Source organism: Dama dama, chromosome 21, assembly GCF_033118175.1.
Source record: "Dama dama isolate Ldn47 chromosome 21, ASM3311817v1, whole genome shotgun sequence".
Lineage (NCBI taxonomy): Eukaryota > Metazoa > Chordata > Mammalia > Artiodactyla > Cervidae > Dama > Dama dama.
In genome coordinates this window covers 19,389,611-19,405,833 of record NC_083701.1, presented here as the reverse complement: position 1 = coordinate 19,405,833, position 16,223 = coordinate 19,389,611, and the positions used below count along the sequence as shown (strand labels likewise).

Genomic DNA, 16,223 nt, shown 5'->3' with positions numbered 1-16,223 from the left:
TTTGAGAAATCCAGCACAGCCAGCATGAGGCCTCTGTGCATTGAAAGAAAGCGATGTTTCCCAGGACTGTGGGTGGGACTGTGGGTGGTTGAGACGGCAGATCTCACCTGACCAAGTCCTCACTTGCATCTCAGGCCCAGCAGCCCTGCTCTGCTATCTATAACTTAGCACACTGTCAGGGGAGGTCTTTCTCACTTCCAGACACTTCTGAACTGGGAACAAAATCTCTGTGTGAGTGGAAACAAGATTCTGGTGACCATATGTGTGTGACTTCACCTGCTGTCACATGCTGGCAAGGGGGCAGGGCTATTTGGGTGACAACAGCTTTGGAAAGAATTTTCACAGACCACCTGAGGGCTCTTTGGACACAATGGACTTGCAATGAATAAGACTCTTCCCAGATCAACAAGGGTCCAGGCCGGGGGCTGTGGTTGTTCCTCTGAGAGCTCTGCTAACTGACTAAAATTCTGTGACCCAGATGTGCTTGCCAGGCACAGTTCAGGACATGGCTTATGGGCTTGGGGCTGGGCCAGCAAGTCCTGCGTCAGCCCAACCTCAACCACTGCAGGGAATGGCAAGTTCACAGGGCGATTGGAGGTTGGGCCTCTGGAGACCATCAGAGGACAGGGCTGTAGGTACAGGAAAAAAAGGCTGGAGTTGGGCCAGGGAAGAGAGCTCTGACTGCTGACATGAGCCTGGCGGCCAAGGTCTCTTGCTCTTTACTTCAAATTAAGCCTTTCAAACACAGCCTCAGTGGCCTATCGGCTCAGGGAAGATCTTACACCTCTAGAGTGAATGCTATGCTGACTCTCAGTGATCTGCAGGCCCTGGGGCATAATGCTTTGTCCCTGAGCCCTGCCAGCTCTTCTGGTAGACTCCCCAAGAAGTATTCAGCACACGGCCCGCCAGTCACTCAGTGTCCCTGTCTTTTCCCATCTCTTCCCAAGGAGGAGCTCAAAGCACATTTGGGGTGAGGGTATGAGGTGGTTCTGATGACTCAGAAACAACAGCAGAAGCTTCTTCCATTATTTTTATTTTATCAGGCTTGGAGCAGAGTCAGATTTAGGGAGGACTCAGAGTTGAACACATTTAAGTACAGCCAGTTGGCAAAAATGCAGTGGGCTTCTGAGAAGAGAGCCAGGGGGCCCCATGTGTCTGTCAGAGCCCCATCATCAGAGGAAAATCAGCAGAAGGAGGAAGGTTTGTGAAGCCACAAGGACTAGGAAGCTCCTGGGCTTGTGGACATTGCCAAGAGAATTAAAGTTGAACAGAGCAGGAGGTTTCTCCTCAGCAGGAGCAGTTGAAGGGTCAGGATTGGGCGAGCTTTTCTGCTTCTCAGTGATCCATTGGTTGTAGTAGGAGACTTTGGTGAAAATGCTGGGGCCTATGGGCTTCTCACAGGGCGTGCTAAAGCTGGACAGCCCCATCAGATACCAGGTGTCATTTAATTTGCAGACGAGGGGTCCCCCAGAATCACCCTGAGGAAAGAGAAGGCATGAGTCATGTGGGCCAACTTGGAAATGGATGGGCATTGTTCAGAAAGTGTGAGGACAACACAGTGAAATTTAGAAGGCCTCATGGCTAGACGGGAATATGAGTGAGTTGTTAGCAGAATTACATGGGCAGTTTGAAAGGTCCAGACACAGGGGTTCCACTGAAAACCTTCTAGATCAACATCTCAAGAGTGAGGCCTTAGAGCTCATTTCATATCTACAAGAAGAAACAGACTCAGGATGTGAGTTCTCTTCCCTCCCAACCCCATGTGAGAGAAGATACCCTCTAATGTCCTGAAGAATGGCTGTGGCAGGCCTAGAAGCTGCCAACTACCTGCTCAGCCTAGCACTGCATCCCAACCATCATTTTTGTTGTTCAGTCACTAAGTCATGTCCCAATCTTTGTGAGCCCCACAGACTGCAGCCTGCCAGGCTTCCCTGTCCTTTGCTATCTCCTGGAGCTTACTCAAACTCATGTCTTTTGAGTTGGTGATGCCTTCCAACCATCTCAAGCTCAGTCATACCCTTCTCCTCCTGTCCTCAATCTTTCTCACTGTCAGGGTCTTTTCCAATGAGTCAGCTCTTTGCATCACGTGGCCAAAGTATTGAACCTTCAACGTTAGCATCAGTCCTTCCAATGAATATTCAGGGATGATTTTCTTAAGAATTGACTTGCTCTCCAGGGACTCTCAAGTGTCTTTTCCAGCACTACTTTCAAAAGCATTAATTCTTTGGCCCTCAGCCTTTTTTATGGTTCAAATCTCATATCTGTACATGACTAATGGAGAAACCAAAGCCAGCTTGTTCACTGTCCTCTTTCACCCTCATCAAGTGGCTCTTCAGTTCATCCTCATTTTTTGCCTTTACAGCAATATCATCTGCTTATCTGAGGTTCTTAATATTTCTCCTGGCAATCTTGACTCCAGCTTGTGATTCACCCAGCCCAGCATTTCACATGATGTATTCTGCATACAAGTTAAACAAGCAGGGTGACAATTTACAGCCTTGATGTACTCCTTTCCTAATTTTGAACCAGTCCATTGTTCCATGTTCTCTTCTAACTATTGCTTCTTGACCTGCATGTAGGTTTCTCAGGAGATAGGTAAGGTGATCTGGTAGTCCAATCTATTTAAGAATTTCCCAGTTTGTTGTGATCCACACTGTCAAAGGCTTTATTATAGTCAGTAAAGTATGTTTTTCTGGAATTCCCTTGCTTTTTCTGTGACCCAACGGATGTTGGCAATTTGATCTCTGGTTCCTCTGCGTTCTCTAAGTCCAGCTTGAACATCTGGAAGTTCACAGTTCATGTACTGTTGAAGCCTGGCTTGGAGAATTTTGAGCATTACTTTGTTAGCGTGTGAGATGAGTGCAATTGTGCGGTAGTTTGACATTGCCTTTCTTTGGGATTGGAATGAAAACTGACCTTTTCCAGTCCTGTGGTCACTGCTGAGTTTTCCAGATTTGCTGGCATATTGAGTGCAGCACTTAAACAGCATCATCTTGAAGTTCTTTGTTCATGTACTACTGAAGCCTAGCTTGAAGGATTTTGAGCATTGCTTGCTAGCCTGTGAAATGAGCATGTTTGAACATTCTTTGGCATTGCCTTTCTTTGGGATTGGAATGAAAACTGACCTTTTTGAGTCCTGTGGTCACTGCTGAGTTTTCCAAATTTACTGGCATATTGAGTACCAGCAAACAGCATCATTTTTTAGAGTTTGAAATATCTCAGCTGGAATTCCATCACAGCTACATCTAACTGTGTTCACAGTGATGCTTCCTAAGGCCCACTTGACTTCACACTCCAGGATGTCTGACTCTAGGTGAGTAATCACACCATTGTGGTTATCCAGGTCATTAAGACCTTTCTTGTACAGTTCTTCTGCATATTCTTTCACCTCTTCTTAAGCTCTACTGCTTCTCTTATGTCCTCACCATTTCTGTCCTTTATTGTGCACATCTTTGCAGGATATGTTCCCTTGGTATCTCCAATTTTCTTAAAGAGATCTCTAGTCTTTCTCATTCTGTTGCTTTCCTCTGTTTCTTTGCATTATTCACATAAGAAGGCTTTCTTTTCTCTCCTAGATATTCTTTGGAACTCTACATTCAATTGGGTATATCTTTCCCTTTCTGCTTTGCCTTTCTTTTCTCTTTCCTCAGCTAATTTTGAGGCCTCCTCAGACAATCATTTTGCCTTCTTGCATTTCTTTTTCACCTGAGGCAAGTCTATACATAGACATCACCAGATGGTCAATACTGAAATCATATTGATTATATTCTCTGCAGCCACAGATGGAAAAGCTCTGTACAGTCAGCAAAAGCAAAACCTGGAGCTGATGCTGGCCCACATCATTAGCTCCTTATTGCAAAATTGAGGCTTAAATTGAAGAAAGTAGGGAAAACCACTAGGCCATTCAGGTATGACTTAAATCAAATACCTTGTGATTATACAATCGAGGGGAATAACAGATTCAAGGGATTGGATCTGATAGACAAAGTGCCAGAAGAACTATGGACTGAGGTTCATGATACTGTACAGGAGGTGGTGCTCAAAACCATTCCACCTGAGCTTCTGCATTTGATTTACTATGGTTGCTAGTTTTTCCTCAGTTTCTTTGTTAAACTTCTTTAGAAAATGCCAAGCTGCTAGATGTGCTCAGAAGAAAAGAGGTGAGGCCTATGCCGAGGCTGGCAGGATGGCTGGAATTGAAGGGAATCCCAAGGGACTTCCAGGAGAATGTGAGGAGCTTTGAGTGTGGGATGCCAAGACTGGAAGTCACCTGCCACTATGGGGCATAATGTTTCCATCTCACAGGGCAAAAAGTGTAGCCAAGGAAGTACAGCACCCCTCGACCCTTCTGTATTCAGCATGGGTGTTCATTTAGAACATGACTGAGCACATTCTGCATGTGGGAGACAAAGTGATGATGCACAACACAACATAGACAATACATTATCCACATCTGCAGACTCAGAGGTGAAACAGAAGTGCCCAGAGGAGGATCTTCAGAGAGCTTCTCTAAGCTAAAGCTGGAGAGATGAGCAAGGCCAGACTCTGGGAGATGAAGGCAGAGGTGGCCTAGAGTGACAAGCTCTGCCCCCAGTCCTCATCAGCCAGGAGCTGGAGGTGAATCGAGCACTTAAGGACATCCAGCAGGGAGGTAATGTGACCTAAATTGGATTCTAAATGGATGGTAGGTTGGTTCTGGGGCTGGACAGAACATAGTCAAGCAGGAGGTCACGAAACTGCAGGGACAACAATGAGGACACGACCGTGGCAGCAAGGGTAACAAAGACAGGCAAGAAATGGTCGAGACACAGAATCTGCCATATCTGACCCTTCCTGTCTATCTAAGGAAAGAATGGAGCAAGGCAAGAAAAGCAGGATGAGGATGAGTGCTAAGGGATGGGTCTTTGGAGGGCTGGTGTCAGAAGGAGGAGAAAGGGAGCAGGAGACACCAGAGGGACCACCCTTAGAATCTGATGAAAAATGCTGCAGGCTGCGCTGCTGAGTGGGTGTGGGAGGAAGTCTGATATCTACTAGCAGCCCCAGCGAGGCTGAGGCCTTTGGTTATCTTGATAAAAGCAGTGTGGGGGAATGGCAGGTGCTGACGTTTGATGAAGTGAGCTGAGGTGAGAAAGAGAAGTGAGCAAGCAAGAGAAGGCAGGTGCAGACATCCTGGGACGAGCTCTGCTGGGAAGGCAGGCAGAGAAATTGGGCAGTGGGAAGAGGAGAGAAGGGTCATGTGGCATGTTTGAAGATGGCAGAATGCTTCTGAGACAGAGAAAGCACTAGAAAGAAGGTGCGGGAGGAGAGGAGAACGTGTGAGGAAGCTGGTGGGGGCACAGCCTCAGAGAAGGACATGGTTCTTCTAAGGCTGACTTTGATCATCCTCTGTCCTCTTCCCTTTCTGAACCTCGGTTCCCCCACCATAAACTAGAAGCACTGCTCTGAGTGGGAGAAGAAACTGACATTGCACACAAGCACTACTGGACTTGCAGCCCACAGTTCAGTTTGAAATAAGGGCAAAATACTTGGATAGATACTACAAACAGGCAATACACATATGGAAAAAACCTTGCCTTCATCATTCATCAGAGAAACACAAACTAAAAATCCTCGCAATGGTTAAAACCAAAATGTGGACAGTGTGAAGTCCTGGCGGCCACGTGGAACAGCCATTGTCAGTGGCAGTGCAAATGTGTCCATGCAGGGTGGAAGGCTGGTCTCTAGTATCTAGGAGAGATGAACACATGCACATTTTATGGTATGGTAATTCTACTCCTAGCATTATACCCAACTAAAATATGAACCCATGAATATTAAAACACATGCACAAGGATGCTATTTGTGAGGGTCTCAAGCAGAAACTACCCAAATGCCATCAACACTAGAATGGAAAAAGAAAATGACGGTATATTCACACAACACTAAGCAGGTAATGCTCTACAGCAATATGACACATAACAGAAACTCCACGCAAGACAAACAGAACTCACACACACAATGGTGCCTGAAGGGGACTGAAAGTGCGTCCTGTGAGATTCCATTATGTCCTGACAAGCAGTTATGTTCATTTATGTCAAGGCTACTCTTGGGGTAAAAGGAAGGGGTATGAGGAAGCCCACTTGGATGCTGGTTACTTGAATGTGTTAATTTCTAAAAGATACATCCAATGATACACTTGTAAAGTATGCCCTTTTCTATGTATTCTATCCTTCAACAAAGCTTCTAAAAGTTATAAAGAAAATGGAAGGAATGGACCAGCACCCTTTGAGGGCTTCTGTGCTTCAGCTCTGATGCATCGTTCTGGGAAGAGGAAGTCAGGGACTGGGGAAGGGCTCAGAGAAGACAGGAGAGGGGACAGAAGCCGCAGGAGAGGAGAAGCAGCCTGTGTCACTTACTCGGCAGACAGACTTTCCTGTCAGGGAGTCTGCAGCGCACAACATGCTGTCCTTTATAGCAATTGTTTGGTTGCTTGTTTCTGGCGGTTTCAAAATCGATTCACAAAATGAATTATCCAAAAAGCCGACCTCTGCTTCCTGCAGTGTTTTGGGAGTAGGTAGGAACTCTGCAGGTGAAGGGAGAGGGGTTCAGATGTGGAGTGGACCCTGAGAGAGAGAGACCAGCTCGCTCCCTAACCTTCCTGCTAATAGAGATGCTGCCAGTTCTAGTTGCCAGGATTGGGGAAGCCTTCAGTGGATGTGCAATGATGAGGGGGAAAGATACCTTGCAGATGAAAGAGCAAATGTGAGGGGCCCATGGTGGGGAGGATGAGGAGGGAAGTCATTGTGGCTGCAGTGGGTACAGTAGGGGATGAAAAAGATAAGGCAATATCATAGCGGAGTCCAGAGCAAGCAGGGCCTCCTCACCAGGAGGTGGAGCTTGGATTTCATTCTAAGCACACGAGGAAACCATTGAAGGATCTGCTTATCTTTAAAAAACAACTAATCCGGCTGCCCTGTGGAAGCAGAAGCAGAGGCATAGAGGGTGGAAGCTGGGTCTTGGCTTGGCTAAGGCGTTGCAGTGCCTCGTGGTGCTTAGGCGGCTTGAAAAACGAGGCATGGCTCTGCCTCCTAGAGGAGCACATGTCTAGGGACACTGTCCATGTGGGTGCTAGTTCTAGATCTGGTTCACAGATTGGAGGCACCCTCCTGTGGCAGCACAGTGTGCTGGTGATGGCTGGCTCCTATGTAGTGCTTGCCCTGTGTGCCTCACAAGTCACAGGGCTGGCACAGGCCCAGCATCTGTGATCAGCAGAGGGTATGGAGAGGCAAGGACAGTTGCCAGCTGGGAATCTCTTTAGTGTCAGCTGCTCCCTGCCCTGGTGGCTGCTCCAGCCTGTGACTTCCCTTCATGTCCCAACACCTACCATCTCACCTGTCTTGGAGAATCTTTCTTGCTTTGCCAGTGGTTCTTAACAAGTGACAGCCCATCCCAGGAGATGTCTTTGGAAACGTTGGAGAGTTGGCTGTTCTCATGATGAGGCATTGTGACTGACATTTGTGGCCAGGAGCAGGGATGCTGGCACTGGCCTGCTCAGCAAACAAAGTCCTGCCCAAAATGACTCCACTGAAATATGGTCTGCCAAATCATGACCCTACAAATCATGTCAAATTTACATTCCACATTTTTTCACTCAATGTTATTATTTTTCTGAATCAAAGGCATTCACCCTAGTGCAAAATTCTCTGTCTAAAAATAAGCATGCCCAGCACGCTGGCAGAATGGGTAAGCTTCACTTGAGTTAAGGGATGAGGGACAAGAGATTCATTGATGTAAATGTTCTTAAGCCTTAAATGCTCCGACTTAACCTCCCTGGCCAGAGGTTAAGCTCAAGAGGTGTCCTGAAGGGGCTTGCCCAAACAGGACCAGGGAATTATGTTGGATCCTGAGTAGCTGAGTCAAAGAGCTCAAGATCCTGGTTTTGAAAGTTAGAGATACTCAGGCTGTTTCGAACCATGGGCTGAAGGAAACTGGAAGCATAAGAAGAGCTGGAAGGGCCCCGCAGCGGTTACTGCGTCCCCTCTCCCCCTCCTCAGCCCTGGCTGTTTGTGCCTGCCCTGCCCCCACTCACCTTGCTCCGTGACCATCCCCCAGCCGGTTATCCAGCAGAAGATAAGATCGAGCGACTGGATATTAGCTTCAGGGAGGCAGACGGTGCGGATGGAGTCAGAAAACTTTGCAGGATGATACAGCTGCAAGAGAGTTATGTCACTCTCCTGGAAGTAGCGTTTGTTATAGTCAGTGTGGATGAAGAGTCGGTACACTGCTGCCAACTGACTGTATGAAGTAGGTTTTTCTAGTTGGTAGTACCCCAGCAAGATTTTGTAGTCAGATGGCTTATGGGACCTGTTGTGGGAGGCTTAGTTACTACCCATATCCTCTGTTTGCTGGACCATCGTCCTTACCCTGGCTGCCTACCTCCCATCCCCTCCTCCTGGTACACACCACCATTATTCCAAAGGATTCTTCCTCCTTCTTCCCTAATATTGAGGTAGGTTTGATTGCTGTTCATAGTCTCAGGACATTTGTACTTTGAAAGTTTCTGATGGCTTACCCAGCATGTAATAGAATCAAAGGAGCAGAGCGTCTTTGTGCTGGAAAGAAACTTTGGATACACATCAAACGGTAACCCTTTAGTTTAGATGAGCAGTCCCTTAGACAGCAAAAAGGTCAAACCAGTCAATCCAAATGGGAATCAACCCTGAATATTCACTGGAAGGACTGATGTTAAAGCTGAAGCTCCAATACTTTGGCCACCGGGTGCAAAGAGCTGAGTCATTGGAAAAGACCCTGATGCTGGGAAAGACTGAAGGTAGAAGCAGAAGGGAATAACAGAGGATGAGATGTTTGGATGGCATCACCAACTCAATGGACATGAGTTTGAGCAAGCTCCGGGAGATAGTGAAGGATAGGGAAGACTGGCATGCTGCAGTCCATGGGTCCCAAAGAGTTGGACATGACTTAGCGACTGAACAACAACAAACTGCACCCCTACAGTTTAGGTCAGCAGATACTTGGCTCATTCCCAGGTCTGACCAGAACACTTGGAAGTTCCCAGGACCAGAAGTGATTCTCAGGTTTCTCAGCCCAGAATGATGCACCCCTCTCCTGCCCGGACTTACACACTGTTTTCTCTATAAGCTGGTCCTCCTCTTTTGACAGGCACTCAACAAGTCTTTGTGGAACAAACAGAGGAGTTCATGGAACAGACTTCTTGCTGCTGTAACATGAGCAACTTTCTACCTATATGTTCTGCTTAGGCTATCTCTCTAGCCAAACTCCTCCTACAAGGCCCCTCCAACTTCAAGCCCCTCATCTGACAGCACCCACATACTTCCTTTAATAGTGGCTCAAGATCTACTTTCTTGCATATTCTGGCCTCCCAACCTGTATCACAGGAGTTGGGCTTGTGTCTCACTTTCCTGGTAGGATCAGAAACTTCAAGATGGGTTCTACATCTCCAGTTCCCCCACAGTGGACCTCACGTGGAGCCTGGCACCTAGGGGTGCTGAATGAATAAACAGAACCAAAGTAGGATCTCAAAGCCAGCTGATGCCAGCAGCTCTAGACTCTTGACTTGGAAGGTGACACTTTCTACCCACTCCAGGTACAGAGCAAGCCCAGGATGCACCTGAGGAGCAGCTCACTCTCTTGACTGCCCTGTCCCATTTCTCTGGACAGAGGCCATCTGCTTTATGCATCACTTTGGCCTGTGGGGATGGTGGTGACCATAGCTCCTCTTGGGCACATGCTTCAACAAAAGTGACAAGAAGAGCTGGATTCCAAAATGCCTCCAGAAAGAAACTTGCTAGTCTGTGGAAGTGGTCAGGACCCAGGGAAGCCTCTAGCAATTGCGCTGAAGATGGCCTGTAGATTGCCTGGTTGGAAGAGGGCAAAATGTTTGTCCACACTAGGACTTGATGGATGCCCCCAGCTCTGGCAAGCCTTGGGACTATGGTTCCAATACTGAGCCTGAAGCTTGTGCCTGGCATGTGACCAGAGACACTACACATCCACTGCTATTTTCACAAAAGGAAGGTAAAGCTGAGATCTCGTGCACTCTCTAGACATGGGCAAGATGTAGAAATCAGAGTCCATGTTGAGTGGGAATAATATCTAACTCCTAAGTTTAGGGAAGATGAAGAGTAGATTGGAAGCACTTAAAATGGAAGTAAAGTCCACTTCCTAGTATTTACTGATCATCACAATTAGAATTAATTTCCATTTAGCTATTTACATGCATTACATGTAATGTAATGTAATGACAACGACAGCATCTTGGCAAGTATTACTAGAGTATGAAGGGGTATCCCCAGAGGGAGAATGAGGCAAATAGCCCCTGTCCTGGGATTCAGACAGGAAACTGGAGTCTAGTGAGGATCAGGGATGGCCTTCCAGGGAGAGGGGACTTCGGAGTCAAAGGCAGGGGCAACTGCACACACAGAGATCCTTGGTGGCAGCAAAACATGGTCAAAGCCTAAGAAAGAAAGACTAGGACAGCCTTCATCCCCTTCTGTCCTGCCCATCTGTGCTCCCTCCCCATCCCACCCAGCAGCAGGCTGTGGGAAAGACGTACATTTGGAAGCAGTGGGCAGCTGAGATCACCCAGTAGTCACTGATGAGGGAAGCTCCACAGATAAACGTACCCTGGTAGAGAAGAACAGCTTGCCAAGGCCAGCGTTTGTCAACTGTGTCCTTGCCACCAGTGATCCTCCCAGTTACGGCAGTCTTCCCACATGCTGTAGAGACAGTCCCAGCGATGAGATCTCTGTGTTATGGATGCCAACTTTGGTGCCTCCAAATGTCAGTATCCATAGCACCCAGGCCACCACAGCCCATCCTGCCACTTCAAGCTGGAAAATCCAAGAGCCAGGGTGAAATGATTTGGCTCACATGACAAAAGGCCACCTAACTTTGCTGGTTATGGTGGTGCTACAGAAGCAGCCTGTGGATCTGGAGGGGGCAGGAAGGGAGGCAGTTGCAGAGGGGCTTATCAGCACAGTAGCCAGGGCAGAGGTCCAGGTTGGGCAGTGATCCAGACACTTTCCCAGACCTAGTTCACTTAACTAGCACACTGCTTTTGAAGTGCCAGGAACTGAAGCCTTCCAGAGTGATGCCACTGAGACGAAGTAGAGGCACCTCTTCTCACCCGTCCTCATATTCTAGAAAGACTGAGCCTAAATAGAACATGCTCTGCTTGACAGCTCTCCCTCTGAAGCGGTACTTCCTCATTCTCCAAATGAAGAGAGTATGGGGGCCAACAAGGACAGGAAGTGCAGGCCGCTGGTCCTTGGACAGAGGACAATCGACATCTAGTAGGAAGACCTTGCAGGGAAGTGGGCTATCACTTCCTCCACCTCTCATGCCCCACAGAGACTCAGGGACTCCAGAAACCACCGGGCAGGTACAGATCTTACTGGTCTACTGTCAGGGTGGAGACAGGAACAGCAGGGAGCAGAGGGAGGGGACACATGAAGGCAAGCGACCTTGACCCCCCTCACCCTCCTGCTTACTCACATGACGCGGCAGACACTGGTGGTCCATCTGTGGTCCCAGCCACCTTGGTGTGCGGCAGGAGTGAGTGCAGGCAGAGCAGGACAACAGCCAGGGTGCAGGCTACCTTCCAGCCTGGCCCTGAGCCCTCGGCCGCCGTGATCTCCATCCGGCCCATCCTGCACCTGCGATCTGACTGAGCTGACCGCGGCTCGCGTGGGCCCCGGGGCATGCTGGGAAACCGTCTCCTTGTGCGGGCCACACCCGTTACCTGGACCGGAAGGCCGGCATGCAGTTGGAGAAGCAGCCTGCCATGGGTGTCTGGAGCTCGTAGCCCCTGGTCCCTGGACGGTAGTCATCGCTGGGAGTCCCCAGGTTGATGGGGGGCAGCAGAGGGCACATAGGATCCCTCTCCAGTGACCACATTTAGCTGGGGAGTCATCATGGACAGCTGTGGCAGTATGACAAGGAATATATACTAATGCTCAAAGGAATATGTACTAGGAATATGTACAAGGAATAGATACTAATGCTCAGAGGAATATATACTGGGAATATATACAAGGAATATATACCAATGCTCAGAGTTCAGGTGCTTCTGTAAGTGTCTTCAAATGTGACCAACTTGCTTTCAAGATCCAGTGCACTTTGCACTCATCTGTTCCTCCATCCCCCACTCCCCATGTGATCAGGTCAGGGCCACCAAAGGTAATATCCCTTTCTTAAACTCACATTATACAACATGATATGATCATGGGATGGATAATCACAGGTCTTTCCCACACCCAGCAAGAGACAATTATACAAGAGTATGGGTCTTTTATACAAGAGTATGGGAGTCTTTTGACTTCCTTGGTGGCTCAGGTGGTAAAGCGTCTGTCTACAATGTGGGAGACCGAGGTTTGATTCCTGGTTGGGGAAGATCTCCTGGAGAAGGAAATGGCAACCCACTCCAGTATTCTTGCCTGGAAAATCCCATGGACGGAGGAGCTATGGATGGTAGGCTACAGTCCATGGGGTCGCAAAGAGTTGGAAATGATTGAGTGACTTCACTTTACTTTTCTATGGGTCTTTAGGGGGTCCAACTGCTGACCTCTAATGACTAATGTCCTCAAATGCCAAATCATTCACTATGCCTTAAGGTTCCCAAGAGTCTCATCCCGTTAAACTTGAAATTTGAAGTCTCATCTGTTGGAGGATGTCATCAAGAGGATATAATCACATATTGACCCTGGAGCTGAACCTGGGCAAATGGAGGCTCCTCACCCCTTCCCTGTTCTTGTAATGTAGGTTCTGTCCACAATGGGTCTGCTCCAAGGATGCAGCCCTGAGGGAGTAAGGTGTTGGTGAGACCATCTGGACAGTTTATATGACTGAACCCAGTTAAGATCTCCATATAATCTTTAAGATTCTGGGTAGGGGGTGGGGTGGGGTGGGGTGGGGCGTGGGTGGTTGCAGAGATCTGCTTGTCTTGGGACCTCCAAGTTTGTTAAAGCTTAAAAATTGTGTTCTAAATTCACTTGAAATAATGGAGACTTGGCTGTAAAAAATATGAAGAAAATGATCATTGTGGATGCTTATCATGGCTTTTTTTTTTTTTTTTTTTTTACGGAAAGTAACATGTGTTTGCGCTGAATGGTTAGTTCTATATGGTTGCTTCCTGTAGTGGAAATCTGGGGTCCAACTTTCATTTTGTACCTTCTTTGTCCCTTTCAGTAAAGATGGTAGTGTTTCTACTGTCATAAACTTCTTAAGAAATTTGTGGTCCTTGCTGTGGCTCTCACTAGGTTTAACTTCATTAGACAAAGTCACAAAACAGATTGTTGAGATTATTGCTTTCTAACTTGGCCTTTTGTTGAGATATTATGTATATATCACTGCAATAAAAAGCTGGAAAAAGGTAATATGACTGTCCCAAATATATCCAGAGACATAGAGGAAAAGATTGGAAATTTTGAAGAGAAGTTGGAACAAGTGAACAGAGTGGGAACAGAAAGGTGGTAAAGCATGGTGACTGAGATCAAAGGTGGCATCAGGTGTGGGAGAGTAGAGTATTGCGATGCTAAGTGGGACAAGGGGTGGGACAAAGGACACTCCAGGCAGGTGGGTCTGAGGACAAAGGTGGCCTCCCATTAAGGGGCTGCAGAAAAACAGTTTTCAGCGAACATTGGGAGATGAAACGGACTTTGGTGAAGATGGGGTCCAGGAGATTTGCTGCTAACCACCTAGGCTGTATCTGATTTTGTTCAGAGGAAAGAAGGGCATGAATGTCACTGGAACAGATCCCTTCCATGCACTCCACATGTCATCTTCACAACTATAAGCATTTCCAGTTTGCAGGTAAGGAAACTGAATCCAAGGATAAACCAACATTATACAGGGCTTGCAGGGTTAGGACTCAAGCTCAGCTCTGCTGGTGGCTTGCCCTTCTGTGTCCTGCTCCTGATCAATCAGAAACCTAACATTACACTGCCTGCCCAACCCCAATTTGTTTTCAAGGAAGTGCAGAAGATAGTCTTCAGCCTGTGCCTATGACAGGGCTGCCACCACTTTGAACTGGTTAAGTGTGGAGAGGAGAAGGGTGCTGTGAGCAGTGGCAAGGTACTGGGAAGGCTGTGGACACCTGGAAAGGAGGCTTCCCCCCCACATGGGGGGATAGACTGTCTAGACTCCCTTCACAGATAAGGAAGAAACAGCATTGAGAGGGAAAGTGATCTGCAGGCAGGTTCAGTATCAGGACTGGGCCAAGCTAGCAGGCTCTAGAATCCATGACAGTAACCACTGCCCCACACAGCCTCTCTCTACAGGCCTGAAAAATGCTGGGACAGGTGCAGACTTCCCCTCTGGCTTTTTCTAAAACTAGAGGTATATTTGATTTACAATGTGATATTAGTTTCAGGTGCACAGCATAGTGATTTGATATAGTTATGATTGTTGTTATTGTTCTTTGGTAACTAAGTTGTGTCTGACCCTTTGTGACCCCACGGACTGCAGAGCACCAGATTTCCCTGTCTTTCACTATCTCCTGGAGTTTGCTCAGATTCATGTCCATTGAGTCAGTGATGCCATCTAACCATCTCATCCTCTGCTACCCCCTTCTCCTTTTGCCTTCGATCTTTCCCAGCATCAGGGTATTTTCAAATGAGTCAGCTCTTCTCATCAGGTGGCCAAGTATTGGAGCTTCAGCTTCAGCATCAGTCCTTCCAATGCATATTCAGGGTTGATTTTCTTTAGGATTGACTGGTTTGATCTCCTTACAGTCCTAGGGACTCTGAAGAGTTTTCTCCAGCACCACAATTTGAAAGTATCTATTCTTCAGTTCTCAGCATTCTTTATGGTCCAGTTCTCACATCTGTACATGACTACTGGAAAAACCATTGCTTTGACTATGTGGACCTTTGTCAGGAAAGTGATGTCTCTGTTTTTAATATGCTGTCTAGGTTTGTCATAGATTTTCTTCCAAGGAGCAAGCATCCTTTATTAATAATTTCATAACTGAAGTCACTATCCACAGTAAATTTGGAGTTCAAGAAAATAAAATCTGTCACTTCTTCCACTTTTTCCCCTTCTATTTGTCATGAAGTGATGAGATCAGATGCCATGATTTTAGTGTTTTGAATGCTAAATTTAAAGCTAGCTTTTTCACTCACCTCTTTTGCCCTCATTAAGAGGCTTTTTAGTTATTCTTCACTTTCTGCCATTAGAGTGGTATCTGAATATCTGAGGTGGTTGTATTTCTTCCAGCAGTCTTGATTCCAGCTTGTGGTTCATTTAGGCAGATATTTCACATGATGTACTCTGCATATAAGTTACATAAGCAGGGTGACAATATACAGCATTATCATACTCATTTTCCAATTTTGAACTAGTCAATTGTTTCATGTGCAGTTCTAACTGTTGCATCTTGACCTGCATACAGGTTTCTCAGGAGACAGGTAAGGAGGTCTGGTATTCCCATCCATTTAAAGTTACTATAAAATATTGGTTATATTTTATGTCTTTTATAATACATTTTTGCATTTCATTTATTTTATATCGAATACTCTGTGCCTTTTAAGCCCGTATCCCTGCCTTGCCTTTCCTTTCAATCCTCCCCTCACTGGTAACCACTAATTTGTTTCCTGTATCTATGACGCTGTTTCTGTTTTGTTATTTTCATTAGTTTGTTTCCCTTTTTAGATTCCACATATAACTGAAAACATAAAATATTCATCTTTGTCTGGGTTACTTCAAAAGCACATAAAATCCTCCAAGTCAATTGCATTTTTTCATATGACTTATAATATTCCACTGTATGTCTATATACCACATCTTCTTTATCCATTCATTTGTAAAGTTACACTTAGGTTGCTTCCATATTTTGGCTAGTATAAGTACTGCTGCTATGAACATTGGAGTGCATATATTTTTTCAAATTAGTATTTTAGTTTTCTTTAGATATCTACCCCTGAGTGGAATTGCTTAAACCATATGGCAATTTTAATTTTTTTTAGGAACCTTCATACTGTTTTCCATAGTGGTTGTACCAATTTACATTCTTCCAACCATGAACTAAGATTCCCTTTTCTCTACATCCTCACCAATATTTGTTACTTGTTACATCCTTGCCAATATTTGCTATTTGTAGATTTTGTTCTTGGTAGCCATGCTGACAGGTGTGAATTGATATCTCATGGTGGTTTTGATTTGCATTTCCCTGATAATTAGTGATGTGCATCTCTTCATGTGCCTGT

General features: G+C 46.4%; 1 protein-coding gene across 1 annotated transcript; it reads right to left on the bottom strand.

Annotated features, from left to right (window-relative positions):
• Positions 1–1,172: 1,172 nt before the first annotated feature.
• Positions 1,173–11,722, bottom strand: LOC133042185 (serine protease 40-like). Its single transcript, XM_061122744.1, has 5 exons — positions 11,515–11,722; positions 10,574–10,736; positions 8,069–8,343; positions 6,396–6,562; positions 1,173–1,478 (listed from the first exon to the last, which is right to left on the bottom strand). The coding sequence occupies exons 1-5, from the start codon at positions 11,720–11,722 to the stop codon at positions 1,173–1,175; spliced, it is 1,119 nt and encodes a 372-aa protein (XP_060978727.1).
• Between the last annotated feature and the right edge of the window lie 4,501 nt (positions 11,723–16,223).